General features: G+C 56.7%; 2 protein-coding genes and 1 long non-coding RNA gene across 3 annotated transcripts; 2 read left to right on the forward strand and 1 right to left on the reverse strand.

The window, feature by feature from the left end:
* The first annotated feature begins 1,636 nt into the window (after window positions 1-1,636).
* On the forward strand, window positions 1,637-10,510 carry Nes (nestin). Its single transcript, XM_059265588.1, has 4 exons — window positions 1,637-2,546; window positions 3,524-3,648; window positions 5,452-5,525; window positions 5,754-10,510. Exons 1-4 carry the CDS (start codon window positions 1,761-1,763, stop codon window positions 10,064-10,066), a joined length of 5,298 nt encoding a protein of 1,765 aa, XP_059121571.1. The 5' UTR covers window positions 1,637-1,760; the 3' UTR covers window positions 10,067-10,510.
* Window positions 10,511-17,088: 6,578 nt separating this feature from the next.
* Window positions 17,089-27,538, reverse strand: Bcan (brevican). Its single transcript, XM_059265590.1, has 13 exons — window positions 27,379-27,538; window positions 26,619-26,990; window positions 26,185-26,359; window positions 25,804-25,931; window positions 25,127-25,420; window positions 23,694-23,915; window positions 22,606-23,193; window positions 20,252-20,359; window positions 19,741-19,899; window positions 18,705-18,787; window positions 18,260-18,404; window positions 17,830-18,020; window positions 17,089-17,520 (listed from the first exon to the last, which is right to left on the reverse strand). The coding sequence occupies exons 1-13, from the start codon at window positions 27,467-27,469 to the stop codon at window positions 17,437-17,439; spliced, it is 2,640 nt and encodes an 879-aa protein (XP_059121573.1). The 5' UTR covers window positions 27,470-27,538; the 3' UTR covers window positions 17,089-17,436.
* On the forward strand, window positions 24,754-27,673 carry LOC131913154 (uncharacterized). The gene is made up of 2 exons (XR_009379825.1): window positions 24,754-26,745; window positions 27,398-27,673. It is a non-coding gene; the product is annotated as an uncharacterized LOC131913154 (long non-coding RNA).
* The last annotated feature ends 151 nt before the right edge of the window (window positions 27,674-27,824 follow it).

The following is a 27,824-nucleotide window of genomic DNA, read 5'->3' on the forward strand; positions in this document are numbered from 1 at the left end:
GAACTCAGGACCTCTGGAAGAGCAGCCAGTGCTCTTAACTTCTGAGCCATCTCTCCAGCCCCTTATTATTTCTTATGTGTACATGTCTGTGCATAGGTATGCATGGGTATTCACACGTTTGTGTGAATGCATGCAGAAGTCAGAGGCCTTTGGCACCCTTGAAGCTGGATGTGGGTGCTAGGAACTGAATTTGAGTCCTCTGGAAGAGCAACAAGTATGATCTCGCTATGTAGATCAGGCTGCCCTCAAACTCAGAGATCTGCCTGCTTCTGTCTCCTAAGTGCTGAGATTAAAGGTATGTGCCACCAAACTGGCCTCATTGAATGAGTTTTGATGAAACTCAAGTCAATAACTTCAATAACTCAAACAGCTATTTTTTTTTAATATTTACATTCCTTACTTTGTGTGTGTATGTACAGGAACATACATGCCACAGTATGCATGTGAAGGCCAGAGGACAACTTGTGGGAGTCAGTTCTCTGCTCACTCTCCTCACCCACAGGTCCTGAGCATCATGGCAGGGGACATGGCAGCAGGCTGGCATGGCACTGGAGCAGTAGCTGAGGGCACACATCTCAATCCACAGGCACAAGGCAGAGAGAGGCAGCTAACCTCAATCTCTCTCAAAGCCCGCCCCCAGTGACACACCTCCTCCAACAAGACCACACTTCCTAATCCTTCTCAAACAGGTCCACCAACTGGGGACCAAGCTTTCAAACATTGGAGCCTAAGGGTCCCTTGTAATTAAGTTCATTACCTTCATTCCCTTCTTCTCCAGACTTCATTGTTAGCCACCAGGGGGCACCCCTGAGAGCTTCGTAACTTCCTAACCGAGTAAATGACAACTATAGGAACGACAAACAACAAAAAACTTTCTTGAACCTATGATGTCTCTTGCCATTCCCCTTTGCTTGATGCAGGGGGAGGCAATAGGACGTCCCTGTGTGGGTACGAACCGGGCATTGTGTCTGTTAACATCAGCAGGGCTGGCTGGGCAGTGGGTGCTGGCGCAGGCAGCTGGGGAAGCTAAGGCAGGAGGATCTCCACGATTTCCAGACCAGCCTCATCCACATAGACCGACCATCTTAAGAAAAAAAGAAATGGGGTGTGTGTGTCTGTGGCCTGGGCTGGCCTCAATCCTCCTTTAGCCCTCGGAGCACTGGGAGGCTTCTCCTGGAACCAGGGGGTTCTTCCTGCTCTGGGGTGTGTCTCTCTGCAATGTGGCCTCCCTCAGGGGTGAGTATTCACTGTTTTACACAAAACACTGCATTGTCTGTTTATTTTTCAACAGTTCACGAGGTTTCCAACACCAAGTCTTTTGTAGATGAGAAGCTGCGTCTCAGAGGACTTGAGCAATGGGTGTGTAGAGAAAGGAGGTCCGCGAGCCCAGTTCTGTGCATCTTAGGGTGTTCAAGGGGGGGTCTGGCTGTTCCTCAAGCCTCCTCAGAAAATCACTGGCGTCGGATAGGATCTCTCCGGGTCGGGCTGCCTCTTTGGTTCCACTCTCCTGCACCCAATGAATCACGGACCCTGGCTGCATGTTGCACTGATCCCTAAAGGGTTAAGGCCTGGGTGCCGCCCCTTTTCCCGCCCGGCTGGCGGGAGTATGAATACCCTCGCTCCAGCTCCCTGCTGGAGTCGTCCGCTTCCGCTGGGTCACTGTCGCCGCCGCTACTTTTTCTCTCCCTTTAAAGCTCCGAAGGCCGCTCCCTTCTCCCGTGCTGCACGTCCTCCCACCCTCGGTGGGCCAGACCAGCAACATGGAGGGTTGCGTCGGGGAGGAATCTTTCCAGCTGTGGGAGCTCAATCGACGCCTGGAGGCTTACCTGACCCGGGTCAAGACGCTGGAGGAACAGAACCAGCTGCTCAGCGCCGAGCTTGGGGGACTCCGGGCTCAGTCCGGGGATGCCTCCTGGCGGGCCCGAGCCGACGACGAGCTGGCAGCCCTGCGGGTCCTCGTCGACCAGCGCTGGCGGGAGAAGCACGAGGCTGAGGTGCAGCGCGACAACCTTGCTGAAGAGCTGGAGGGCGTGGCGGGCCGGTGCCAGCAGATGCGGCTCGCCCGGGAGCGGACCAGCGAGGAGGCGGCCTGCAGCCGGCGCGCGCTCGAGGCGGAGAAGAGTGCGCAGGGCTGGCTGAGCAGCCGGGCGGCCGAGCTGGAGCGCGAGTTAGAGGCTCTGCGAGCGGCGCACGAGGAGGAGCGAGCGCATCTGAACGCGCAGGCGGCCTGTGCGCCACGCCGGCTCCCCGCGCCTCCCCGAGGAGCCCCGGCGCGGGCCCCCGAGGTGGAGGAGCTGGCCCGACGGCTCGGCGAAGCGTGGCGTGGGGCGGTGCGCGACTACCAGGAGCGCGTGGCTCACATGGAGAGCTCGCTGGGCCAGGCCCGCGAGCGGCTGGGCCGAGCCGTGCGGGGCGCTCGGGAGGGTCGCCTAGAGCTGCAGCAGCTGCAGGCTGAACGCGACGGCCTCCAGGAGCGCAGAGAGGCGCTGGAACAGAGGCTGGAGGGTCGCTGGCAGGACCGGCTGCAGGCCACTGAAAAGTTCCAGGTGAGGTGGCCACCGACCCGAATGAGACCAGGCTCTAGAAAGTGCTTAGGATGCCAAGAGACCTTCGGGAAGGGAGTGGGACAAGGGCAAGGGCAGCTGTATTCTGGAGCCCCTGCCCAGAACACGCAGCCCTAGACTTTCCCGTCCAGGCAGGGAGCATGGAATACTGAGACCTCATGGCACAGCTCACTTGTAAGGCTCGCAGGCCAAGACCCACTGTAGCAGCTCATCACTCTTTGAATGGCAACTTCCCTTTAGGATGGCTCCCCGCGTCCTTCCCTATGCTATTGTCAATCAGAGGGTTCCAAGCACATGCTCCCTCAAGCGCCAGAAGGTCCCTAGCAACCAAGGTGAAAGAAGGCGGGGTGAGCCACCACTGACCACCAGCCTCCCTCGATGTCACGACTTCTCAGCTCCCTGGAACACATTCCAGAGGCCCGGGCCACCCTCCCCCTCATACTGCACAGATGTGACCAACAGCTGAGAAAACAGCCTCTTGCCTGGCCCAGACAGAAGTCCCAACATGGCCACCTTCCCACTCCTCTTGGAGGAGAAAGATTCCAGAACACGTGGGAAGTGGAGGAACCAGGCTTGCTATGAGGAGCGGGGGACAGGGAGGACCCAGCTGCTTTCCTTCCAAGCCGACTCTTGAAAAATTGTTGTTTTCCTTGTTTCCGCTTTAGCCCTCTCCTCCTCTCTGTAACCCATCTCCTCTCCTTTACCCCATCTCCTCCCACGGGAGCTGGATTGTCAACAACATGTGCTACCATTTGGTCACCATCCTCAGGAGAAGCCTGGTCTAGGAGAGGCTAGAGCGTCCCCTGTGCTTCTCTGGGGTTCCAGTCCAGTGCTCTGGGCCGGGAGGATGTAGGTAGAGGAACAGGAATCTGCCCTACAGAGAAGTCCTCATTGCAGAAAGGGGGATCAGGGCCCAGAGGGGAGGCCCTTTCTACTCACTCCTCTGGATTGCTTTGCAGCTGGCTGTGGAAGCCCTGGAGCAGGAGAAGCAGGGCCTACAGAACCAGATCGCTCAGATCCTGGAAGGTGGGCAGCAACTGGCACACCTCAAGATGTCCCTTAGTCTGGAGGTGGCGACATACAGGTACACACAGATGCACACCCAGGGCCGAGTCCTTGCCTGAAGAGTTCGGGAACTTGGCTTTGTTCTTTCTCTGTGACCCTCAGCTATTGCTTTATAAAAATATTTATTTATGTGTATTTGGGTATATGCAACATGTGCACAGGTGTCCTAAGAGGCAAGAAGTGGGCATTGGGTCCCCTGGAGCTGGAGTTACAGGTGGTTGTGAGCAGCTCCACATTGATGCTGTGAACCAACCTCCTGTTCTTTGTAAGACAGCAAGCACTCTTACTGCTGAACCATCTGTCCAGCCCTCAGACTCACTTGAACTTTTAAAATTATCTATCTATCTATCTATCTATCTATCTATCTATCTATCTATCTGACTGTAATGGAGGCTTATGAGTCCCAGGGATCCAACAGGCTGTTGTCAGGGCTTGATGACGGGTACTTTGCCCGCTGAGCCATCTCACCAGCCACCTCAGCTGTCACCGTCACACCTAGACTTCCACCTGAGCCCACCTGCTGCCCCTGGAGCTCAGGACCAGAAGAGGTAGCGGTGTTTAAAGAGACAACTCAGTCTTCAGGGAGGAAACCGGAGGGCACAGGCGTCTGCATCCGCCCTCTCTCAAAAACAAGCAATGGCTACAGTTTCTGTGCAAACATCCTGGGGTTACCTGGGCAGTCTCAGAAAAGAGACCTGGCAGGTGTGCCTGATCATGCCGGCCTGTCATCTGACCTAGCCTCAGCTGCATCTAGGGTAAGAGCTGGGCTCCCAGCCTTTGGCTTCCTTTCAAGCCCCTGGCTTGAAAGAGTCCCTGGCCCCACCCCACTTCCTGCCCCTCCCCCCTTTAGATTGCCTTGGGAAGGTTGAGGGCAACAGCGCTGTCAGTATAGCCTCTATATGTGTCTCTTGTGGGAAAAGACCCCATCTGGGAGCCCCGCTGCTGAGGGCTGGGGCTATCACTCCAGACTACGGGGCCAGGGCAGGACGTCTCCCTTCTCCAGAACCCATTGGCAGAGTCGCAGGGGTGAGACGGGTCTAGGAGAGGTGGTGGAGGTAGGACCCAGCGATGGAAAGCCAGTGAGTAAGAAGGGCTGGAGGCACAGGGCAGGATGCTGCAGGACAGAGGAGAGTCTGCTCAGACGTCATGCACACTAGCTCGGAATCTCTGGGGAATTGATTTCTCCTCCAGTCAGCTCCACAGGCCACCGAGGCAGGGGCATGAATCTAAAGACCTCTGCCCTGAGGAGTCTGAGGTCCTAAGATGAGGGTCTTAGCCCCAGTCAGCCTTCTGAGGAGAAGGGTCCGGGCAGCCCAGAGGAATGTAACCACTGGTGTTGGGGGTCTGAAAAGGGTTTGCAGAGGGGGAGCAGAATTCATTTGCTTTTGTCTGTCACCCGCTCTGGGGACAGAGGAGGGAGCCATCCCATGGGAACAGCCTGAGAATTCCCACTTCCCCTTAGGAGCCCCCCTTCTCAAGCCCTCCAGATGGTGGTGTGGACAAAAGGCAATAATTAGCATGAGAATCAGCCTCCCTCCCAGAGGATGAGGTCATCGGCCTCGGCCTTGGGTGGGGAGGCGGGGACTGATCTGAGGAGGCCGATCTAAGCCTTAGCAATTCACTTGGCCCAGTGTCTGACTGTGGGAATCTGCATGTGGGGTCTCCCCGTGTCTCAAATATGGGTGTGACCAAGTATATAATATCTGTGGGTATATGGCTGTGTGGCTTTTGTATGACAATGGTCACAGTAGAGAATGAGCCTGCAGGGTCAGGACGTGCTACCTCATCTGGGGCTGACACCCTCTCTCCCCCTACCCACCAGGACTCTGCTGGAGGCTGAGAATTCCCGGTTGCAGACACCTAGCCGAAGTTCCCAGGCTTCCCTTGGCTTTCAGGGTAAGAGGCGGAGCCAGCTGCTCCTGGAAGCTCCACCCTTTACTCTTGGAAGATCTTTCCTAAGCAGTACCAATCTAAGTCTTCGATGCACAGCTCCAACTGAACTGATGTGCCCAGTCTAGCCAGTGGGGGGTCAGACAAAATGGCTGGTGTACTCTGGCCAGTGTGAGGGCTGCTCTATGGTGAGGTCAGGACGTACTTACAGTGTTTCTTACTCTGCTTTTCCAGACCCCAAGCTGAAGCTGCATTTCCTTGGGATACCAGAGGACCAGCACCTGGGATCTGTGCTTCCTGTCCTCAGCCCAACACCCCTGCCTTCCCCCTTGCCCGGTACCCTTGAGACGCCCGTGACAACCTTTCTGAAGACCCAGGAATTCCTTCAGGCCCGAACCCCCACCTTGGCCAGCACTCCCATCCCAGCCATGGCTGAGGCTCCCTGTCCAACAAAAGCAGAGGTCAGAGCCCAGGATGCCCCTCTTTCCCTGCTCCAGACACAGGGTGGGAGGCAACAGCGTCCAGAGCCTCTCTGGGCTGAAGCCACAGGGTCTGTTTCCACTGGTGTCCTCCCAGAACTAGAGGAACCTGGGGGCAAGCAGCCTGGCCACTTCCCCGAGGATCCGACCTCCTCAGCCCCATCTCTCAATCCTCATCACCCTGTTTTAGAGGCTAAAGATGGAGAATCCAGTGAGTCTAGAGTATCTAGCATATTCCAGGAAGATGAAGGGCAAAGCTGGGAGGTAGTAGAGAAACAAGCTGCCATAGAAGTAAAATCAGAGAGCAGCTTGGAGCAGGAAACACAAGAAGATGGTCTGGACATGGAAGAAATCCAGGATTCCCAGGGTCCTTTGCAAAAGGAAACCCTGGAGGCTCTAGGAGAGGAGACACTGATGTCTCTGAAAATCCAGAGCTATGAGACACCAGGGAAGGAGAATAGCAGTTCTCTGAGGTCTATAGACGCGAACCTCGGAACACTAAAAAACCCAGAAAAAGAAAAACAAACATTACTGAAGTCTTTAGAAGAAAAGGATGTAGAGGCAGAGAAAACTCTAGAAAAGGAGGTTCCTGAACTGTCTAAGCCTTTAGGAAAAGAAGACCCAAGAGTCGAGGAGCAAGAGTTAGTGTCTCCTGAAGGTACACTAGAGGCAGTTTCACTTACAGGAAAGGAAAATTACGAAGTGGTGAGGTCTTCAGGCGAGGAGAACTTAGAGTCATTGACAGCTTTGAAAGAGGAGAGCCAGCATCCGCTGGGATGTCCAGAGGAGGAGGAGCAGAGGGTTGAGAGGCTGGTAGAAAAGGAGTGTCTGGAGCCCCTGAGGTCTCTAGATGAGGAGGACCAGGAGACATATAGACCTCTGGAGAAAGAGAATCAGGAGCCGCTCAGGTCTGTAGAAGAGGACCAGAGGGTTGAGAGGCTGATAGAAAAGGAGTGTCTGGAGTCCCTGAGGTCTCTAGATGAGGAGGACCAGAGGATTGTAAAACCTCTAGAAAGAGAGAATCAGGAATCTCTGAAGTCCTTTGATGAAAACCAGGAGACCATTGTACCACTAGAAAGCGAGAACCAGAAGTCACTGAAATCTCTAGAAGCAGAAGAGGAGCAGAGAATTGTGAAACCTCTAGAAAAAGTGAGCCAGGGCTCCATGGGGTCTCTAGAAAAAGAGAATGTAGAGCTCCTGAGGTCTCTAGAAGACAATGACCAGATGACTGAGGGCCTGTTAAAAGAAGAGACTCAGGAGTCCTTGTGGTCTCCTGAAGATAGAAACCAGGAGACCCAGGATTCACAGAGGTCTCTAGAAGAGGAGGACCAGAGGATTATGAATCATCTAGAAAAAGACAACCAGGAGTTCCTGGGGTCTCTAGAAGAAGAAGAACAGGTGGCCAAGAGATCTCTAGGAAGAGAGAACCATGAACCACTGAGTTGTGTAGAAAAAAAGGACTGGATGACTGAGAGCCTGCTAGACCAAGGAAGTCAGGACTCGGGGAAGTCTCTTGAAGATGAGAACCACGAGACTTTCAGAGCTCTGAAAAAAGAGAATCCAGAGTCCCTGCAACCTCTTGAAGAACAAGACCAAGAGATACAGAGATCTCTCCAACAAGAGACTCAACAGGCACTGAGGTCTGTAGGGGATGACCAGATGGCAGCGAGACCACCAGAAAAGGTGGGTCCAGAGTTTGACCAGGAAATAGTTAGAGCTCTTGAAAAGCAGAACCAAGAGTCCCTGGTGTCACTGGAAGAAAGAAGTGTGGAGGCAGTGACGTCTTCAGAAACAGAGAACACAGACCCGCTGAAGAACGCAACAGGGGACCTGGAAACAGTGAGCTCTATAGATGCTCAAGAGCCATTGTGGTCTGCAGAAGTGACTAGAGAGACAACGAAACCTCTAGAAAATGAAATTCAAGAACCGCTGGAGTATGTGGATGGGAACCAAAAGACCCTGAGACCCCTTGAAGGGGAGACTCAAGAACTGAGCTCTCTGGGCAAGTGGGACCTAGAGGCTGTGGAGTCTCCAGAAGGGATGGCAGAGGGTAGGCAACAGCTGGAAGTGGAAGCGTGCCTAGAGATGGAGGAGCACCAGGAGTCACTGAGGTCTCTGGAAGAGCTGGGGCAGGAGCTGCCTGGGTCTGGAAATCCACAGAGGTGGGAGGATACGGTGGTGGAGAACGGGGCAGTCGAGCAGGACCCACCCCTAGGGAGGACAGGAGTGGGAAGTGAGGATGAGGCAGAGCTGCCCCCGGAAGAAGGTGGGAAAGAAGATGCTGATGAGGAGAGGGAGCAGCAGTTAGATGTCACGGGAGAGGCCTGGAGCCTGGGGAGCTCTGCGCCCACAGAGCAGACGGTCCCTAGTGAGGAAGGAAGCGGAAAAGGGAGTGCTGAGGCCCTCCAGGACCTGGAGAGACAGCCAGAGCAGATGGGGGCCCTAGAGGTCCCGGTAGCTCAGGGAATGCCAGAGGCGACAGAGCCCCTGCTGCAAGGTGAGGATAGAGCCCAAGCAGGTGGACAAGACACCGTGGAGGCTACCCTGGGCTCAGAGGTGGCTACCGGAGCGGCACTGGGGCTAGAGCAGGACGTGGTAGGGTTAGAGGAGCCAAGGCATCTGGCCAGGGCGGAGGCCATTCACCCATCCCTGGGGGAGGAAAGTGTAGAGGCAAAGGTAACTCAGGACTTGGAAGGGCCTGAAAAAGAACCAAAGGAGGCGGGTGCTGCGGAGTCAGAGATCTTTGAATTGCCCAGGACCAGTGACGCTCTGGAATCCAAGGGCTGCCAGGAGTCAGAGCCTGTGGTGGGCTGGGGAGTAGAGGAGGCCTCGGTGGGGACCTCAGACCAGGAGGGCAGTGACGCCCCTCAGCCCAGGCCCTCAGAGACAGAGGAAGATGAGGGTACACCGGCAACACTGGCACCCCCTGGTCCCAAGCTCATGGAACCCCGTTCCCCCCTGCCAGCTCTGGAAGACGCCTGTGAGCTGCAGCCCCAGGCTGAGGGGATCCAGGAAGCGGGGTGGCAGCTGGAAGGTGTGTCAGAAGTACTGGGAAAGGTAGAAGATGAGCAAGAGTTTGGTCTTGGGGAGACCCCTGAGGGCCTCCAGGATTGGGAGGACAGCAGAGAGGAAAGCGAGGCTGATGTGTTAGGGGAAACTCTCCCTGACTCTACTCCCCTGGGCCTCTACCTGAGGTCCCGTGCCTCCCCAAAGTGGGACCTGGGTGGAGAGGCCAGGAAGGAAGGCTGGGGTCCTGCCGTCCTGGCTTCCCAGGGCCTCAGCAGCCCCCCAGGGGAAGAGGAGCAAGGCCGGGACTCTGACCTGTCGTCTGAGGAGTTTGAGGACCTGGGGACTGAGGTCTCTCTTCTCCCAGGGGTTCCCCAGGAGGCGGCAGATCATCTGGGCCAGGTGCCCCCAGTCCTGGAGCCCGAATGCTGGGGTCAGGGGGGGGAGTCTGATGGGTTTGCCGATGAGGAAGAGAGTGGGGAGGAGGGGGAGCGAGGAGAGCATGAGGGAGGGGCTGAGTCAGGGGCTCAGTGGTGGGGGCCAGGGCCCTCTGGTGGAGGCGCCACCCAAAGAGGGGACCTCCTGGAACATGAGTCTGTGGGTGTCAGTGGTCCCTGGGACGATGGCCTGAGAGGTGCTACAGCTAATATCTCTGTGGCTGCCCTGGAAACCGAGTCTCAGGACAGTGCTGAGCCTTCTGGGTCAGAGGGGTCTGAGTCTGTTTCCTCAGAGGAGGAGGATCAAGTCCCTGAGCACTTGGATGCACCCCAAGAGGTGACTAGCATGGTCCCAGGGGCAGGAGATACCTTTGGCATTGGTGGCCAGGGCCCCAGCTTGGAGTCAGAGCATGTGAATGGGAGGCTGGAGAATGGGTTAGAGAAGTCTGAGGAGCAGGGAGACGTGGATTGGGGTCAGGATCAAGGACACCTTTTACAGGAACAGGAAGCGGGTACTCTAAAGGCTCCTTTGGTGGGGTCCCCTGTGCACCTAGACCCAAGCCAGTCCCTGGAGTTCCCTCGGAGTGGAGTAGATGGAGATTCCTGGTCCTCAGGGGAAGACTAGAGGGTGCTCCTGTGGCGCTGAGGACTAATGGTGTGTGTGTGTGTGTGGGGGGTCCCTTCCTGATCTGGGCCAGCATCCTCAGCTTTGATAGCTTGATCTGTGGTGTCTGTCCTGGAGAGGTGTGGCTGGCTGAGGGAGATGAGGTCCTGTCGGGGCCATCCACTTGGACTGTCCTGAAGGCTCAAGTCGGCTGAGCCCCTGTAGTTCTAGGCCCCCTTTCTTCTGCGTCTCACCTGCTGGAAGAAGCCTGGGTTCAGAGCTTTCCCGTGGGGCTGCTCTGGCCAAGTCTTGCTAGTCCTGCCTGTCTACAGCAGTACCATCCCCACAAGGTCTGGTCTGGCCTATGCCCAGAGAAGGTGAGGGCAGCAGTTATGACTGACCCTCCCTTCATCTCAGCCTGCTGAGATCTTGTTCTGTTCCTCCTTGTTTGAATAAAGTTGTATCCCTCCCTACAAAGTCTGGCTGCTTCCTTCTAGCTTTCCGGGAGTCCTCCTGGTTGAGAAGCGATGGAGTGGAGGGGCTGCCTGTGGGGAAGGCCAGGTTGTCATCTCCACCCACAGCACTGATTACAGGGCCCTCCCCACTGGATGTCCTCCTAACTAGCCCCTCAGTGTCTCCAGCATAATTAGCCCCCTGGTCCCCAAATCTAAACAGTTGTCTCGCCTGTGATGACTGACTGGGTTGGAGGTGGGGAGGGAGGAGAGAGGCCTGGCCACTTTAGTCGGGCTGTGCAGCCTCAGGTCAACAGTTTCTCCGAAGTTCAGACCCATCCACACGTGAGGGGAAGCTGGATTGCCCTATTATGCCCTGGGTGGCCTCCCGGGGCTGGGAGAAGAGGAGAGAGACCAGGGGAAGCCTCTGCAGTCCTCAGCAGAGGTCTCTTGTGGCATTTTCCTCACCTGCTGAAGCAGGGGACGGGGAAGAAAGGATAGCAGGGTGAGGGGAATGTGAGGGAGCTCTTCAGGTGAGTGGAGTGTGTAACGCACGATCCAGGTGAGAGCGTGGAGTGTGTAACGCACGATCCAGGTGAGAGCGTGGAGTGTGTAACGCACGATCCAGGTGAGAGCGTGGAGTGTGTAACGCACTATGTGATACCATGAGTGGCAGGTTCTGCCTGTAGGCTTCTCTCTCAACATCTGTGCAGGGCAGGGGGGCACCCACAGGCCTCCAAGTTGGGATCCCCAGATAGAAAGTATCTGCCGGTGAGACTCCAGCGGTGAGGAGGAAGACCGGTGCCCAGGTCTAGATACCACGACAGGGATGGCACTGGCTGCCCCACATGAACGCCATCACAAAGCCCAGAGCAGGCTCCTTCTCTCCTTGGGATCGAGAGTTCCCAAGGAGGGTAGACAGAGGCTGTCCTAGCCAGCTGGCACTGTGACCTCCTCTGTGCACACCCTTCCTGCAAATCTGTGTTCTGGTTCCGTTTCATCCACACCCTTGCCCCCCGGGGGTCCAGGATCCCGATTCTCCTACCCCACCCTCCTGGCATCCCAAGCCTCCGCTCTCTCTTTCCTGTGCACTAATAACAAGGTTCTCCTGTCTGGTTTGCCAGCTGACAGGCAGAAACCAGCGTGTTGGCATCAGGCAGGCAGAGCCTGCCCCTCTAACGGGACAAGACATCCTGTGCTTTCTCTCCAGGCCCTTGGGTACCACTGCTTGGGTTAACACCAAGGACAGAGCCAAGCCAACTAGCTCTGCCCTGTACCGGATCCCCATCCTGTACCCTCACCAGCGTGTGGTCCTCTGCAGTTATCCCAGCTTGCCTCTGATGCTAGTAACTCTACACAGGGGTCAGGATGTAAGTGAGAAGTGAGGACTTCCCTAAGCGGGTATCTCTACAGCAGGAGGCGTGGGCTGTGTGGAAATGGTTCTGTGTCCAAGCAACAGGAAGGTCAAGAGCTGGACAGTGACAGGGACACCCTGGTTGTGATCATCAGCATGGTTGTCATTTTACTGACCTCCTACGAAGTGCAGACTCTGAAAATACCAACAACATACAGCACAGCTCCAAGCAGAGGAAGCTTTAGCAGCTCCTGAGCAAAGGCTGCCAGGTTGAAACTGTCTCGGGAGACAGATGCATGCTGGGTAGGGCACAGAGCAGGGCAGGGCAGGCTACCCTGAGTGCTAGAGAGAATACTGGGGTGTGTGGTAGTACCTAGGACAGAAGAGATCTGGGGCACTGGGAGACAGAAAGCAGGCCGAGTGGTGGGCAGGGAAGAGGCTGGGGAGAAGGCTTGGGGAGACTGCAGGCAGCCCTGGCCGTGGGCAAAGTCCTCACCAAGAAGCCAGGAGGCATGGACTCTTCCTCAGAGAAATGGATGCTTCTGAAGGTTTGTGCACAGGAGCCACGGCCAGGACTTACCTTTCCTGAGACCAGGCTGAGCAGGAACAGGAGGGAGTCTGCCCCTGGTGCAGGTGCAGGCCATGGTGCAGGAGGGGCCAAGGGAGAGATCAGAGTGAAGTCTCAGGAGCTGTGGGGGAGACTAGGAGCACAGGACAGCATGACCCAGGGCTGTGGGCAAACACTGGACATGTCCCAAGACAGAGAGGCTTGGGACAGGGCAGAGAGTGTGCTTGGGACCCAGGACTCAGGAGAGAGGACCAAGTAGGGACCGGAGTTGGAATCTCAGCAGAGCTTGTATAGAGTGAGGAGAGGCCCACAGAGACCCTGGGAACTCCCAGAGGAGAGGGGGACCCTGCAGAAGGCCGACCAAGTAGCTGAAGAGGACGAAAACAGGGTAAGGACATTATAGTACTTCAGGGGGCAAGGACTGGTTGGTGCCGGAAGTCCCTGAGGACAGAGTGAATGAGTGACAGCAGGACACACTTCTAAGGGTGGAGTCCCCACAGAAGGGAATGAGGAGGGGGGCAAGAGATGAAACATTCCCCAACACACACACAGCATGAGACAGGGGGAGGTTATTCTGGGGCCTCCTCTGGTAAATATAGCCTCTGAGCTAGCCGGAGACAGGCTTGGGGAGGGGGGGTGTCGGGCGGAGGTGGCTTCCTCAGTTTGTTTGGGGCACTTCCTTATAAGGCTGTGCAGGCTGAGGCGCCTCCAAGGGTGAGGTCAGGGGCAGAGGCTCCCTCCAGCCCAGCCTGATGCTGTCCCTGGAGCTGCGGGGAGTCTCAAAGGAAATCGAAGTCCAGGCTTTGTGTTCCAGCCAAAGGCGCTCTGAGTGTGGCCTCTTAAAGCGCTCCCTCCGCCTGCCCGCTGTGAGCACCCATCCTGGGTGGGGCTCTCAGAAGGTGATCTTGAGCCCCTGGACCCTCAGAGCCTGGGCTTTTCTCCTGGAAGGTACTGGGTGAACTGCATCCTTCCTTGAGGCTCTCCGTCCAGATCGTTCTGACGTGAATGAAATCACCCTCGACCTCCAGTGCTCAGCCTCCGGGTCAAAGACTCGGCATTCATTCATTGTCTGAAAGAAACCCCCCTCTTCATTCCTGTGCTGCCCACGGCCCACACCCCAGCCTCGCCCTGGGCCACCAGCTGCTGCCCCTGACCTGTGCTGCGGCAGCTGCTGTCAATCACGCCATCCTCTCTGGTGGGGGGTGAAGGAATGTGATTTCATTTTGTTCGGAATGTGCTGTCTGTACTTCCCCGGGAAGGCGAGCCCACCCAGCCCAGAAAACCCGATTAGACTCTGGCTCAGGGACAGGCAGGCTCCCTAGTGAGTTCCTGTTGTACCCCATCCCACCTCTCAGGGGAGGGCTAAATTCTAGGATGGGTACTGCCACAGGATGACTGGAAGTTAGACTTGAGTCCTCCTGGGAGGAGGAGGAAAAGTGATTTCTCTCCTAGTACAGGTCCCCGAGCCCACAGGCCACCTTAGGACCACACTAGAGCACGCTGCTGTACAACCATGGACACAGCCTGGCTCAGGGGCCGAGGACCTCAGCAGTCTGCATTGGCAGGCAGAGGGAAAGGTGTTTCTTCTTCTAGGGTCCCTGCTTCCTTCACCCTGAACCCCCTCACCCCGACCTGCCTCTTGTCCCAGCCCTCTCCAGGCCTGGTGCCCAGGTGCTCCAATGTCAGTGTGCATCTTGTAGCCTAACTGCCATTCTGCATGCCCTGCCCCAAAAGGATGGGCCCCAGGTGTCTGAACCCCAGGTCCTGGCACCCTCTTCTTCCCTCTTAGAGTCTCCTCCTTCAGGCCTGATGAACTCCCCTCCCCCAGCTCCATCCTCCCTCCGGACCCTTAGGACTCAGCTGTGGCTCCAGAAATAAACTAAGGCAGGTGCCAGGAGGCCTCTGTCGAGGAACCCCCTCCCTGCAGCTGTGGGCTCAGCTGCTCGTAATCCGTTGGCCCTGGGCCCCAGGAAGGGTGCCTCCTCAGGAGATCTGGGCTAGCCCTGGGCTCCTCCTGGGTTCTCTGGGCTCTTTGTCCTCATTAATGAACGCCTCCCTCACCACTCAGGGGTCCCTTCAACCCTGCCGTCTCTTCATCTTCCTCCTCTTCCTCAGCCCTCCAGAGTCGCTCTGTCTCTCCAGGACTGCTCTGAGTTCCAGGCACCTTAGGGAACTTCAGCTGTAATGGGGAAACTGAGGTATAGAGTGATACATCTTGTCAATGATGTAGTGTCTCCAGATGCCAATTGGGGTCAGCAGAACTTGGACCAGGGAGCTTTGGGCTGCCTCACATTGAGTATTAAATATGAGTAGAATTTAATTACAGTCTTAAGTGGCCAACAGTCTTCTCTCTATTAACAATCAACTTAAACACCAAGACAGAGCCAACTGGGTACCCAGAGGCTCAGGGTCCACCCACTTAGCCTGTCACCTGAGCCATTGGCTTAGTGAGACGGTGTCCCTATATCCTACCAGCTTCTATTTCCCGCCTTTCCTCAGGCTCTGCCCAGGAGGAAGCTAGCTATTTTACAGCAAGCCAAACAGAAGTCAGACCTCAGGAAAGACCTCCATCTGGGGGAGAGCTGCTTGCATCATGCCCTGAGAGAAGGGGCACCTGGCAGGCAGGCACTGTGGGTCAGGATCTGACTACAGTGCCTGAAAAAGATCTCTGACAGGCTGGGCATTTTTAGAAGTCTTCGGGAACTGCTAAGTCACTGTGGACACCAGGACAATGGGACCCTTTCTCTGCCCATGCAGGAGTCAGGCCCACAGACAAAGGCCCCCAGTGAGGCTGAGACAGCCCTGTAGGAGGCAAGGGTATGGTGAGCAATAGGGTCAGAGTGTATCGGAGCCTCCAGGGGCAGCAGGAACCTGGCAGAAAGCCAAATCACAGGCTCCAAGGCCCTGGGCAATGCTCAAGCTCCTACCTGTGATCCAGGGTGGGTCTCTCTTTTCCAATGCCTCCTAAACACCAGGACAGGACACCCTGTTGGGAACCCCACTCTACTCATATGTGAAGGAGGCTGAGTGCTGGGCCACGCAGTCAGGGTCCTGATAGTGTGGCAGAGGCGACTGGGGGTGTGGCCCTACTCCATCTCTCCAAAGAGGTACGCGGGTGCTCTATATGGGGCCTCTTTCTGTGGCCCAGGCTAGCTACCTTCTGTGCAGGGCACTGCTGAGTCATCCCAGGACACCCCCCCCCCCTTTCCCCCTTCCCCAGGAAGCACAGCTTAGCCAGGCCCAAGCTTCCTGTTTGCTGCTCTGCCAGAGAAGCCCGGCAGGTGGTGGAGAATTCTTGTTCTAGTCCACTATCTACTTCTGGAACTCTCCTCGTCCACAGAGCAGAGAAGATGGTGGACCCGTGCCATGGGAGACTTGAGGAGCACCTTGGGGAGAGAGTTGGGAAGCCTAGGGTGCCACAAATCCACCGTAGTACTAGACTTTGCCTCAGTGAGTTCTGAACCCGAAGGACAGACAGACAGACACTGCCTCCTCTCCAGCCTGCTCCTTTTCAGGATCCATCCTCCAAGGTCACCCAGGTCATCCATTCACAGTTCCAGCCAAACGCCTCGCCAGCCTCCATCAGGCATTGCATGTGCAACCACAGGACAATACAGGATAGAGCAGGGTCCACTCCGGCCCCAGCCTCATTCTCTCCCCTATAGGGCCTTAAGAACCAGTTTGTACTCTTGGGCCATTCTGGGCTGGCTGTGTGGGTAGGCAGACGAGACCAGGCCAGGAGAAAGGAAGGTGATAAGCTCTGAGAAATCGGTGCTTTCTCAAAGAAGGGCCAGGAGAGCCCCAGGTCCTCAGCACTACCTTCCCAAGCCCCTTAGGAAAGAACCAAGAGTCGCCAGGTAGATTAATGGGCATAAGGATTGTGTCCACATGACACTCAATGTTGAGTGAGCCAGGTGTGAGGATCTGCAGCCATAACTTGTCTTCATCAGGACGGGCACTCCAGCCAAGGCAAGGCTGCACTGAGGAGTCCCCGGAGCTCTGGCTGGTTCAGACACCACCGGTCATCCACTTCCTAGCCCGCAGTGACCTCATCACTTCAGCCTCCGCTGACTCAGCCCTGGCCAGCATAGTCTGGCCGGCCGGAAGTCCTGCTCTCCCCCCACTTAACTGCTCCTCACTTCTAACAGTCCCCGCATGACAGAGAGGCCACGCCGCCGCCTGGTGGCCTTTTGGCCTCTCTCTGGTCTCGGTCCATCACGTCGTCTAGAATCACATACCTGTATCCACTGCGCCCTCTACTGGTCACAGCCTGTGAGACCCTTGGCGTGGCGGAGGACACTGGTCCTTCTTGCCTTGTTTTTTTAAATTTCCATCCTCCTGCTTCTCTGTCCATCACCCAGCCTTCCCTTCATCACTGCAGTTCCTGGAGGCACTCTCTGAAGCTCAGAATGAAGCCACCAGAAGGCCCCCTCTCCCCAAACCGGACTCTTGATTCAGCTGATGTCCCCATACAGGCAGTGATGAATCCTCAACTGGCTGGGCAACTCTTTTGCACCAGGCACTGCTCTATCCACCAACTTCTTGGTGACTTCTCTTACCCTTTTGCAAGCTAATAATTGCAGCGGCCCTACTCACACCTACCTTGGAGGTTCTGCCCAGCACTGTCTGTCCACACTCACACAGAAGCATCGAACTTGTTTGGGTTCAAACAACTTTATTTCCATCTGGTTTTGCTGGCACTCCACCCTGCAAACCCTTTGAAAATTAAGAATGAGTAGCACGGTGTCCCCTAGAGAAACTGAGGGACAAGGAGGCAGCTGACCTAAGAGAGAAGTTGAGGCACTTAGGGACTTACCCATTGTCCTGAGGGTAAAACCTGAGGGCCAGGGGTAAGAGAGAGGGCCCAGGCTGAGTGGAGCCATCCAAGTGTTTCCCAGAAACCCCTTCTGGCACTGTCCAGCCCCACCCCTCACATGCCACTCCCTGTTACAGGAAGCGCACAGGCAGCTGAAGAGATAGGGCAGTGCTGGGGGCAGCAGTATTCCAGGCCAGCTCCCTAAAGACTGGATGGAGGTGTCAACAGTGCCTTCCTGTGCCTTGGGAGACGTCCTTGTGGTCCTTCTGAGCGCAGAGCACGGGCCTGGGGAAGACACACATACTCACCCTCCACACTGGGTTCTCCCTTAGTCTCAGTACCCTGAGTCCTTGATTTAACTCCTGACCTTATCAAAATACTTGCCCTGCCCTTAGGGGCCCAAGAGTGGTTGCACGTTCTCAGCCATCTGCACCTAAGGGGTCTCCAGAGCTCCAGCCCACTTCCTCCTATTGGCCTCAGAGAGAGGCAGTGGTCACTCCAAGCTCACAGTCAGTGAGCAACAGGCAGAATGGGTCTTGAGCCCAGGGCTTCCAAGTAGCTGGTGGCCCCCACCTGCTCCCTCTTGTCACTCACAGGCCTTCGGGGCACACAGGAAATCTGAGGGGCCTCCCAGAGCCCGTTCTCCTGGCAGCGGATCAAAGGCAGGTTGCGCTGGGCCAGCCCCTCTCGGCACCGATATCGTAGTACGGTGTCCACCGCATAGCGCAGCCGAGGACGACCAAATATTTGAGCCAGGGGCAGCTGTGGTGGAGGCCCACAGGACACTATAAGGGGCACACAGTTAGAAGTGAGAGCCTGGCTTGTGGACGATGGTTCCCAGAAACTTCATGGGGAGGAAAGGAATGGCCACAACTGACGAGAAAAAGTAGGGGTTCTGAGCGGGCCAATGTAATGTGTCGCCCTCCCGCAGTCTGGGGTACCCCTGGACGGGCTCTTCTGGGTAGCTTTGCTCTCCTTTTGTGAGTGGCAGTCCCAGCCACCCCGTCCCCTTGTCCGCCCTCACCAAGCCCCGTCTTGCAGGTGTAGGAGAGGTGGTAGTTGCAAGGCACGTCACTCCACTGTCCCTGGTCATGCCACACCATGACCACACAGTTCTCCCCAGACAGGAAGTAGCTGTCGGGCTGCCCAGGGTTCCAGTTTTCATAGAGCTGGGAAGGGGGAGTGGAGGAGGTGGTGAGAAGCTTAAACCCCCTAAGTACCAGGAGGAATGGATGGCCTCCGAGAGCTGGAGGGAGGGCTTGGGAGTACCCCGGGATGTGGAAGGGCAGGGGTCTGGTGACTGGGACAGGGGCTTTGCAGGAAAGAGGAGACAGAGACAAGGAAAGAAGGGGTCCAGGGGAAAGACAGGAACAGAGGAGGGCAGGAAGGGAGGGAGAGACCGTGACAGTTACTGAGGGCGGAAGGGCATCCAGGAAGCGACCTAGCCGACATTGCATAAGAGTCCTCACCAGAGGGGCACCATCGGACCACAAGAAGTCACCCTCGATGGTCCGGTCATTGAGCCCAATCCACTGGTACTCCCGGTAGCGATCTGGGGAGAAGAACCAGAGGTGCAGTGGGCAGTAAGCCCTGTGTGCCCGGGCAGTGACTGACCTTGTAGGGAGTCCGTCCAAAAACCTGCTCCCTAAGTCTCGCTGGCTTGTGGCTGCTGGCTCAGGAACAGGCTCCTCTACCAGGAGAGCAGCACCACCAATGGACTGTCTCCATCCCTCTTTTCTCTCTTTTTCCCCAGGTAAGATAATTATATTGAATGCCATAAAGACTCCTTAAATTCTTTTCTTTTGAAAGTTTTTAATTTTTTTTTATTTTATGTATATGGGTATTTCATCTGCATAAATGTCTGTGTACCACTTGTGTACAGTGTCCTCAGAGGCCAGAGGGCTTCAGATTCCCAGGAACTACATGGTTGTGAGCTGTCCTGTGAGTGCTGGGAATCGAACCCTGGATCCTTCAGGAAAGCAGCCAGGGCTCTTAACTGACGAGTCACCTCTCTAGCCTGTCTCCCTGTTTTCTTAAGTAACCTCCACACCCCATGGAGGCCAGGACATGCAGGTGGAGAATTGCACTTGGGGAGGGAAAGGGGAGAGCAAACCTTGTTACCACAGAGTTAGGGAAGCAGACGCACTGGGAAACAGGGAGCCGGGCAGTCTAGGTAGCCCTGCAAATGTAGGACATGTTGCCCAATCATCCCACAGCACGCCTCCCAATGAGTGAGAGGCAGAAGGAGGGAGGGAAGGGAGGGAGAAGAGAGAGAGGGGAGGGAGAAGAGAGAGAGGGGAGGGAGAAGAGAGAGAGGGGAGGGAGGGAGGGAGGGAGGGAGGGAGAAAGAGAGAGAGAGAGAGAGAGAGAGAGAGAGAGAGAGAGAGAGAGAGAGAGAGAGAGAGAGAGGAGTGAGTGAGGACAGAGTGAGAAAGGAGTGGAGGGAGGAAGGAGTGAGGAGTGGGCTTGGTGCGGAGCATGCGCAGGAAGCCAGGCTCCACCCACCGTTGACGAAGTCCTGCTCCTCTGGGGTGCAGATGCTGGTCAGATGCGCACCTAGTGCTCGGCACTGACTTTCTGCCTCCTCCCAGCTCCTCCGTGTGGAAAAGTGCTTGTAGCAGGCACCCTGGAAGGCTTCCCAGCCAGGGCTGCAGAAGTGGAGGCCTGGAGCACAGGAGAGGGAGCGTTTTTAGGCTGCCAGGTCTCAGATTGGCTTCTTCAACTGGCCGGCTAGCAGCAGGAGGGAGGGCTTAGAGCCACTCCGCTGCGTCCCAGGAGCCCTCGGCGCTTGGGCAGTGGCTAGGTCAGCTGCCTCATCAGCCCTGGCCTGTGCAGTCCTCCATGCTGGAGAAGAGTCTACCCTCCTCCCTGCCCCGGAGGCAGAACAGTGAGAGAGAAGTCCAGACCAGCTACATAACAAGGCCCAAACCAGTGACCTCCCTCCCCCTTGGGAACTAGTATATTGGGGTAGGGTCCAGTCTTCCGACCTGCCTCCTTGCCCCTCAAACACACTCACCGACATCGCACAGGTCCCCCCCATAGCCTGGCAAACATAGGCAGCGGAAACCCTCCTTCTCCTCCAAGCATGTCCCACCATTGTGGCAGGGGCTGGGGATACAGTCACCTGACAGGGAGAGAAGTGAAGTGCAGGAGCATGAGGGTGATGCTGTGCAGAGCTCTCCAGAGTGGGGTTCAGGGTCCCCCAGCCCAGACACCTTCCAGACCAGGGAGGTAACAGTTCTGCCTAGAGCGGGGCCCTTGCTGGAGCCCACCCCCTAGTTCTGGGCTTCTCGCCTCACTCTAACTGGCTCATCCTTGCAGAAGGGCATCATGCTCCCACCAGCGTGAGCCCTGATCAGCTGACGGGAAGAAGAAAGGGGAGAAGCCCTGGGCTGTCAGTTATGAGGCCTGGATTCCCACCAGTCTCAGGCCGGGCTACCCGCCTTCCCCAGCCTTCTCTCTGGGCCCTGCCGAGGTGCCGGAGGAGCTGCCAGCGTCTACTCCATTCTGGTCTAGAAGACCAGAGAAAGTGGCTTCTTTAACCAGCAGTGTAGACCAGCTCCCTCAGAACTATTCCCACCAGCAGCCACAAGGCCGGTGATGCTTCATGCCGGCACCGGCAGGGGTGGGGGAAGGAGAAGCTGAGTTAATTTGCTGGATGACCTAGCTGTAAGATAGACTGGACCAATCAGCCTTTCGAGCGTCCCTTCCTCACTTCTCTCTCCACCAACAGTCTCCCCAGTGAGGTGAAGCCTGGTGTCAGGTGATGAAGTGAGAGTCCTGAGCTCCTTGAAGGCCTCATCCCTCATCGTTTCTGTGTCTCCAGTCTCCTCCACTTCCTGGGCAGCCCTCTAACCTTGGGAGATACACTCCTAAGCGCGGTCCTCGGTCCCCCTGCTCACTAAGGCATAAGTCCCAAACCTGGCTACAGGGCCTGGACCTCGGCTGGGCAGTGTGGGGTGAAGGGACTCCTTTTGGGGTCTCCTTCCTCCTTTTCCACCCCACTGAGCCAGAAAGTATTTCTTTCCCACCTCCAACATAGCGGGCATGGGGCCTCTGGCTCCCTCTATGGGTGGGCTGATACTGTAGTAAGCCCCTTCTCACTACACCCCCTCCAAGGCCAGCGGGCAGAAAAGGTAACAGCTGAAATGGGTGAGCTGATGATGACATGGGGGTGCTCCTCCACTTGGGCCAGGGAGGAGCGGTGAGAACCGGGGAGGACTCAGCCTTGGCTGAGGGCTTCTGGGCCAGAAGGCTCCTCTCAGATGGTGGAAGCGAGCTCCTTTCCTCCCATGCCCCCACCCCTGCTCCACGTGAGATAGATCCTTGGTGTTGAAGAACATAAACCCATTTCTCCTGGGGTTGGGGGTGGTCATTAGTGCAGGGTTAGTGCAGGAGGGCGACCCTGGGCACAGGGGGCAGCAGTACTGTCTCTTAGTGGACGCACGAAGGAAGATGGTGTGCGTAAACCTTGGGAAGCCAGAGAACTGGCCCCGTGCAGGACCTGCCTGGGTAGGTAACACCCCACACCCTGGCTGTGTGGGTTTCTTCTGTAGGTGACAGAGGACTCCCGTGGGTGATGTGTACAGTCAAGTCTGGGGTCTCGGTAGTATGAGGGGAAGTGTAGATGGCCCGAGGAGAGACAGAGGGGACAGCAAGGGGCTGCTGCCCTGTTGGAAGAGCGAGGATGTTGGCTGAAGAAGAGTGGCAAAGAGACACGTGGAGAGACACAGAGGGATGGAGAGGGCACATGGGACCAGAGATTCCCGATTCAGACTCAGTTATGAGCAGAGAAGACAGCTGGAAATGGACAGGGTGTCAACAGTGGGTACAAAGCACTTTAATAGAGATTTATTTCCAAGGCTTGTTTTCCACGAAACAGTCAAAAAAATACTTCACAGAAGTAGTGGCTTAAGGCTCTTTGGGCTGAATATTCTGGTCCCCAGAGGTGAGGGGCACATATGGTCTCTCAGGCTTCCCCAGAATTGCTGAGAGGTGATTAAAGGGGTAGAACAAAGGGTGTGGGGGGGCAGCAGATGACAGGCCTGGCTTCAGAGGGTGTGATGGGTGGTGAGGGCACCGGGAAGAGGCATGAGGACATTCTGTGTGGCCAGTGAGATGTGAGCTACAGCAGAGGGCCCAAGGGTCAGTAGTGGGGCTTGGGTAGCAGAGAGGAACAGAGAACGGAGTGGAAGTGCAAGATGGGACACCCAAGACTGGAGAGCCACAAGGAACGATAGGGAAGGGGATAAGAGCAAAGGACCAGAGGGTCTGGGGAGAAGGCGGATTAAAGGCCGACACGTCAGGTGGCCCAGAGCTGGAGAAGGAGAAAAAGGAAGAATGGGGGCATCGACCCTTCCGCAGAATTACCTGATGAGGGAGCCACAGCCACTCCACCTCGGCTGGCACTGTCGGTGGGCAGTACTGGCTGGGCCTGCACTGAGGTCCCTGCCAGAACAGTTCTTCCAGACTTCTCTCCTGAGGGGGTCTCCAGCTCCCTGGCACCCTCAGGGGCCCACGTGGCTGGAAGCAGGGAAGGGCCATCCTCCAAGCTGGAGCTCCCTGCCTCCTCACTCTCTCGAGGGACCCCAGAGAGCTCGGGGCTCCCAGTTTCCCCCACTACTTCTCTTGCCCCATCTGGAGTGGATGTGAGACTTCCCTCCCTTGGGGGGAGTAGAGTCTCTGCAGGTGGTCCACGGACCGTGGGAGGCCTGGGAGAAGGTGATGCACCCAGCTGCAGAACGTCCCCGGCTGGTGGGGACACCTGAGAGAGTGACTCCTCTGTTTCCAAGCCAGTGGGGAGAGGGCTGCTGAGCTCCCTGGGCCACGCCCACAGGTCCTCCTGCTCCTTCTCTTCCTCCAGAGCCTCGGTGTCTTTGTATCTTTCTTCTTCCTCCAGGGCTACGGCTTCCTCTTCTGAGGACACGGTAGGTGGTGCACTGGATTGGGTTTCCGAGTCTGACCACAGCAAAACAGTTCAGCACCAGGGACAGCACCCCCAGAGCAAGCTGGGGAAGGGTGGGGCCTGGGGGAGGGAGGGCACCTGGGAGACCTGGGAGAGGGGTGTCCTTGGTGCACTGTCTGTCGGGAAGAACTCTGACCCCGGGCTACATTGTGAGGCAACACTCTGGAGGGTTCTGCAAGGTGCCCCTAGCTCGGGCAGACAAGGATGTTGCATTTCCCAGTCTTATCTATCTGGGGGTAGGTAAAGAACGTATTTCCTTCCCAGAGAGCACCCTCTAAACACATGCTTCTCTAGCTGCAGAGAACTGGAGGTGGAATTTACTGGAATACCACGTTTGTGAGAGGGACAGGAAAGATGCCTTGTGTGGTGGAGCTGCTGAGGAAAGGTCAGGCCAGAATTACGGCAGCTGTGACCCCAGCATCCACCTGGGCTTGCCCTCCTGCCCCCAACTTCTCTCGGGTGGTTAGAATCCAAGGTATGGGCTTAAAGTTACCTAGGAGAATCCTAGGGGCCTCTGATGGGTCTTCTGGGGAGAAGCTGCCTCCTCCCCCATCCTCCATGATGGGAATGGAGTAGATGGCCCCACGAGACTCGCTCTCCATAGCTTCCCGAGGTAATTGCAGTTCCTCCAGTTTCTCTGTCACTGTGACAATGGCCTCTAGTCCATCAGAGGCTGGGCTGGAGGCCTCAGAGAAGGCAGAGGGCTGGGCAGAGTCTGTGGCAAGAGGAAAAGGCCAATGGAGAGCTAAGTAGGCAGCTGAGTCCTTCTAGGGCATGGCCTGCATTTGAGGCAACAGGCCCTGGAATGTGCTTCATCCTTCCACAGCTTCTCACAGGGAGCCCAAGGGCACCCTGGAACATCATCACTCCTCCCTCAAGTACTAATGGAGTGCCTGCTAGTTTTCAGCCAAGCGTTTTCTGGGTATGGTATAGAGAATGCCGGGGAAAGCCCATCCTGAGAAAACTGACATAGGCAATAAACACATTAGATACACAATAAAGGCAACACTTGAGAAGTTATAAGACAAAGTGGGGGCTCATTTTCCTTCAGAGGGGTCTGGAGCATCTGAACGAGCTGCTCCCTGAAATGAGGGAACACAGAGTGGGTGGATGGAGCAGTCTCTGTACTTTGTAGCCTGAGTCTGGGTTGGGAAGGGTACAGACTCCATCCCCCAGGCACATCACTGTCTGGTGACTTGGAGCTCACTAAGGCAACAGAGAAAAAGGGAGGGAGCACCTTCTGCGTGCTCTGCTCAGTGGCTTGGGATGAACTGCCTTGTCCCCTGGGGAAGGAACACAGGACAGAGCCAATGTCTCCAAAGTAGAATTGGGCTAAGAGGACCCCAGAGGGCTGTCTCTGGCCAGGACAGACAGAACTGTATGTCCCTGGCCCCCTGACCTGTTCCAGTGAGTCTTGCTCCATCCCACTCCAGACCAGCAAACCTGCATCCCCGCTGCCTGACCTCCATCTTCCCCCCCCCCCCACTAATGTCTCTTAGTGTCTCTTTCAGGACAGAGTGCTTAGCTCAGTACCTGCACCCAGCTGACTTCCAGGTACCACCCTCTGTCCACTCATCAGCATTCCATGTTGAAAGACCTGACACCTGTAAGCTGTAGGGTCTGGGGTACACCCAGGAGCTCCTGGGGGCTTGTGGCTCACTGAAGAACTAGGACAGTTGGTTCGTGGGTGGGAAAGAGTGTCAGCCACCTGTGCTGGCCAATATGCTGACAGAGATGTGGGGACTGAGGCAACTTTGGAACTGGCGGAAACGGGTACAGACTACTGAGGGGGAGGCAGGTGAAATGACGCAGAGGACACAGGGAAGATGCCCAGACCCTAGATGACAAGCTGAGCACCATTAAGACCCCTGTGGGCAAATGACCAAGAAGGTGGTGAAGGCGAGGCTAGACTTCCAGGCCACTCACCTCGGAAGCAGTAGACATTGAAGCGGTTCTGCTTGCTGGGGAAGCCGGTCTGGTTGGGGAAGAGGAAGAGGGTCTTGACTCCCGGCAGACCCCCACCACAGCGTTGGCTGGGAGTGACGATGGGGTAGCGCACGCTGCCATCAGCCAGCCAGCCGGGGCTGCATCGGTCCAGGCCACCATTCCAGGCTGCATACAGCTGGCCTGTGCTGGCAATCTGTGCGCCCCGTTCCAGACAGTAGTCCCGAGCCTCCTCCCATGTCAGCTTGCCGGGAGGGGCGCCTAGAAACAGTTCTCCTGAGTGAGAAGAGGAGCTGGGTCATCAGGCAGTTGGCAGTCCTTCACCCTGGACTCTTACAGGTCCCCAAGCAAGCTCATTCCTGACATGGGGTCACCTTGCCCACCTGACAGTATTAAGGTCTGCATGAAACCCAAGATGAAAACGAGTGTGGAGAGGAGCCCTGACCCCAACTCCTCACTCTATCTAGGGGTTGGCACCGCCGCCACTCACCCCCAGTTGGCAGCTACCTGTCAGGTTGGCTCACGGCTTGCTTCTGAGACAGTGTTTGGAGGAGTACATCAACTGCCCGCCTATTCTGCCCTTAGACACATGAAGTCTACTGGAGGTCCCAGAAGAAACCAGGGGCCTTGTTGCAGAAGGGCTTCTCACTCTCAATCACCATTTAGGTCTTCGGCATAACAGTAGACATCGTAGAGGTCCTCAGGACCCACCACTCCGTAGTTCCGGACTCCAGGGTAGCCGTCCATGTCTCCATAGCAGGCCTCCCGTGGGTTCTGGATGGGGTACCTAAGAGAGAGGAAGAGCCTAAGGACTGGTGTCTTCCCCCAGGAGGCTGTTCCATATCAACTCTACTGCTGTGTGACAAGTGGGGAGGGGGATGTCAGGATGCAGGGAAGTACGCCCCAGGTAGGGCTTCATCCACTTTCCTCGGGCCAATTTTCTTCCCAGAGGCAGGGAGCCCCAGGGAACCTCGGTGCAGGGTGGAGGCAGCAAGCACCCGGCTATGACCAAGGGCCCCTGGTCCACACCCGCAGCCCACCTCACAGTCTGGTCGGACAGCCAGCCGGCGTCACACTGCTCATAGCCGCCGAGGTAGGCAGCATAGAGCTGCTCAGGGGTGGCGATCTGGGCACCTATACGGGCACAGGCTTCCTGGGCTCCAGCAAAGGAGAAGGCATAGCGGGCAGAGCCCTCTCGGTAGAGGAAGACGACCCCTGAGGAGCAGAGAGGACTCCTGAGCCTGACGATCACCAGCACACTGACCTCCCTCCCTGTCACTCCCTGTCCACAAAAGGCAAAGTCCCATTGTGCTCACTCTAGGGCTTGCGGGACTGTTTCCCCGCCCTCCTTTTCCAATTCAGCTTCTGCCTTTCACGTGCAAGGTGTGCTAAGCCTTCTCACACTCTGCTCCCTGCGGGGCCAGAGTCCTTTCCTCCCTCTCTGTAGGGTCCTCACTCCACTCTGTCTTCTCACCTTTGACCTTGACCTCCACAGCGTCACTGCTGTCGTCGATACCGTGCTGGACCTCGCAGCGATAGACCCCGGAGTCATTGGGCCGCAGCTCGCTCAGCACCAGAGACACATCAGTGAGCGATGCGGGGTAGGCGGGCAGCGCCACTCTGAACCTGTAGGCTTCGTTTACCTTCACCCGCAGACCGCGCGCCACCAGCACCTCCGCCTCCCGGTCCCCAGACAGAAAGGTCCACTTGACCCGGGGAAAGCCCGGCGCGGCCCGGCGGCTGGTCAGCGGCCGCAGGTGGTGGACGTGGCACGGGATGGTCAGGGCGCCGCCCAGCACGCCCCGCAGCTGCGCGGTGCCAATGCGCACGCGGAAGGCTCGGTCCTCTGTGGACAGGGGTCAAAGCCCGCTGCAGCCAGACGCAGGACGCAGTGCGCCTGTGCGCGTGGCTCCAAGCCCCGCCCCCCAGGACCAACCCGCTTAGGGTGTCTTCGCCCAGCTCAGGATGCTGAGCCCTGCCCAGGGTCCTGAATCGGATCCTCCACCCTTAGCCTCTTGCCTTCGGGCCCTTTGCAGCCCTGACTCCAAGACTCCCCCACCTTCCAGGGTCCCCACCTCATTCCTGTTGGCGCCAACCCTTGCCCACAGAGCTTCCACGTCTGTCTCCTTCCCGGTACCCGGGCTGGAAGCAGGTGGCTGGGGTTGAACTGAGACGGCTTTCTGTCCTAGGGGAGATGCTGCAGAGAGACAAAGGTCCTCTGGAGGGTTGCTTACCTGAGCTGTCCTCTTTCAGATCCTCAGCTAGGGCTGCAGGGGCCTGGGTCAGTACCAGGGCTGCCAGCAGGGACAGAAGCAGTGGGATCATGCTGCAAACTGATGGAAGAAGTTGAGGAGGAAAGATGAAAGGTGCGGTTAGACTTCGGGATGGACTTCCTCTGGCTCTCTGTCGCCCCATATGGGCAGCGTATACCAGAATCACCACTAACTCTGTTTCTGATCCCATCTCCTCAGTACCAAGAGGTGTCCCCAGTCAACTCATTGTGTGACCTAAGCCAAGGTCCTTACCATCGCTGAGCCTCTGTTGTCTTAATTATAAAGGGGGAAAAAAGCACCATCATTACTACCTTATGCATTTTGATGTGTCCATGTGCTTTGAGTGATCTGTCTGCCTGTCTTTCTATCTGCCTATCTAGCTGCCATTTATACATAGTTATCGTTAT

This window comes from Peromyscus eremicus, chromosome 6, assembly GCF_949786415.1.
Source record: "Peromyscus eremicus chromosome 6, PerEre_H2_v1, whole genome shotgun sequence".
Taxonomy (NCBI): Eukaryota; Metazoa; Chordata; class Mammalia; order Rodentia; family Cricetidae; genus Peromyscus; species Peromyscus eremicus.

What these genes read in the sequence shown, in the direction of transcription:
- Nes (XM_059265588.1), top strand. Translation starts at nt 1,761, where the DNA reads ATGGAGGGTTGCGTCGGGGAGGAATCTTTCCAGCTGTGGGAGCTCAAT. An exon ending in AGGCCACTGAAAAGTTCCAG is followed by an intron (nt 2,547 to 3,523) that starts GTGAGGTGGCCA and finishes ATTGCTTTGCAG; the next exon opens with CTGGCTGTGGAAGCCCTGGA. An exon ending in CTGGAGGTGGCGACATACAG is followed by an intron (nt 3,649 to 5,451) that starts GTACACACAGAT and finishes CCTACCCACCAG; the next exon opens with GACTCTGCTGGAGGCTGAGA.
- Bcan (XM_059265590.1), bottom strand. Translation starts at nt 27,469, where the DNA reads ATGATCCCACTGCTTCTGTCCCTGCTGGCAGCCCTGGTACTGACCCAG. An exon ending in CAATGTCTACTGCTTCCGAG is followed by an intron (nt 23,916 to 25,126) that starts GTGAGTGGCCTG and finishes CTCTTGCCACAG; the next exon opens with ACTCTGCCCAGCCCTCTGCC. An exon ending in GGGGGACCTGTGCGATGTCG is followed by an intron (nt 19,900 to 20,251) that starts GTGAGTGTGTTT and finishes CCTGTGCTCCAG; the next exon opens with GCCTCCACTTCTGCAGCCCT.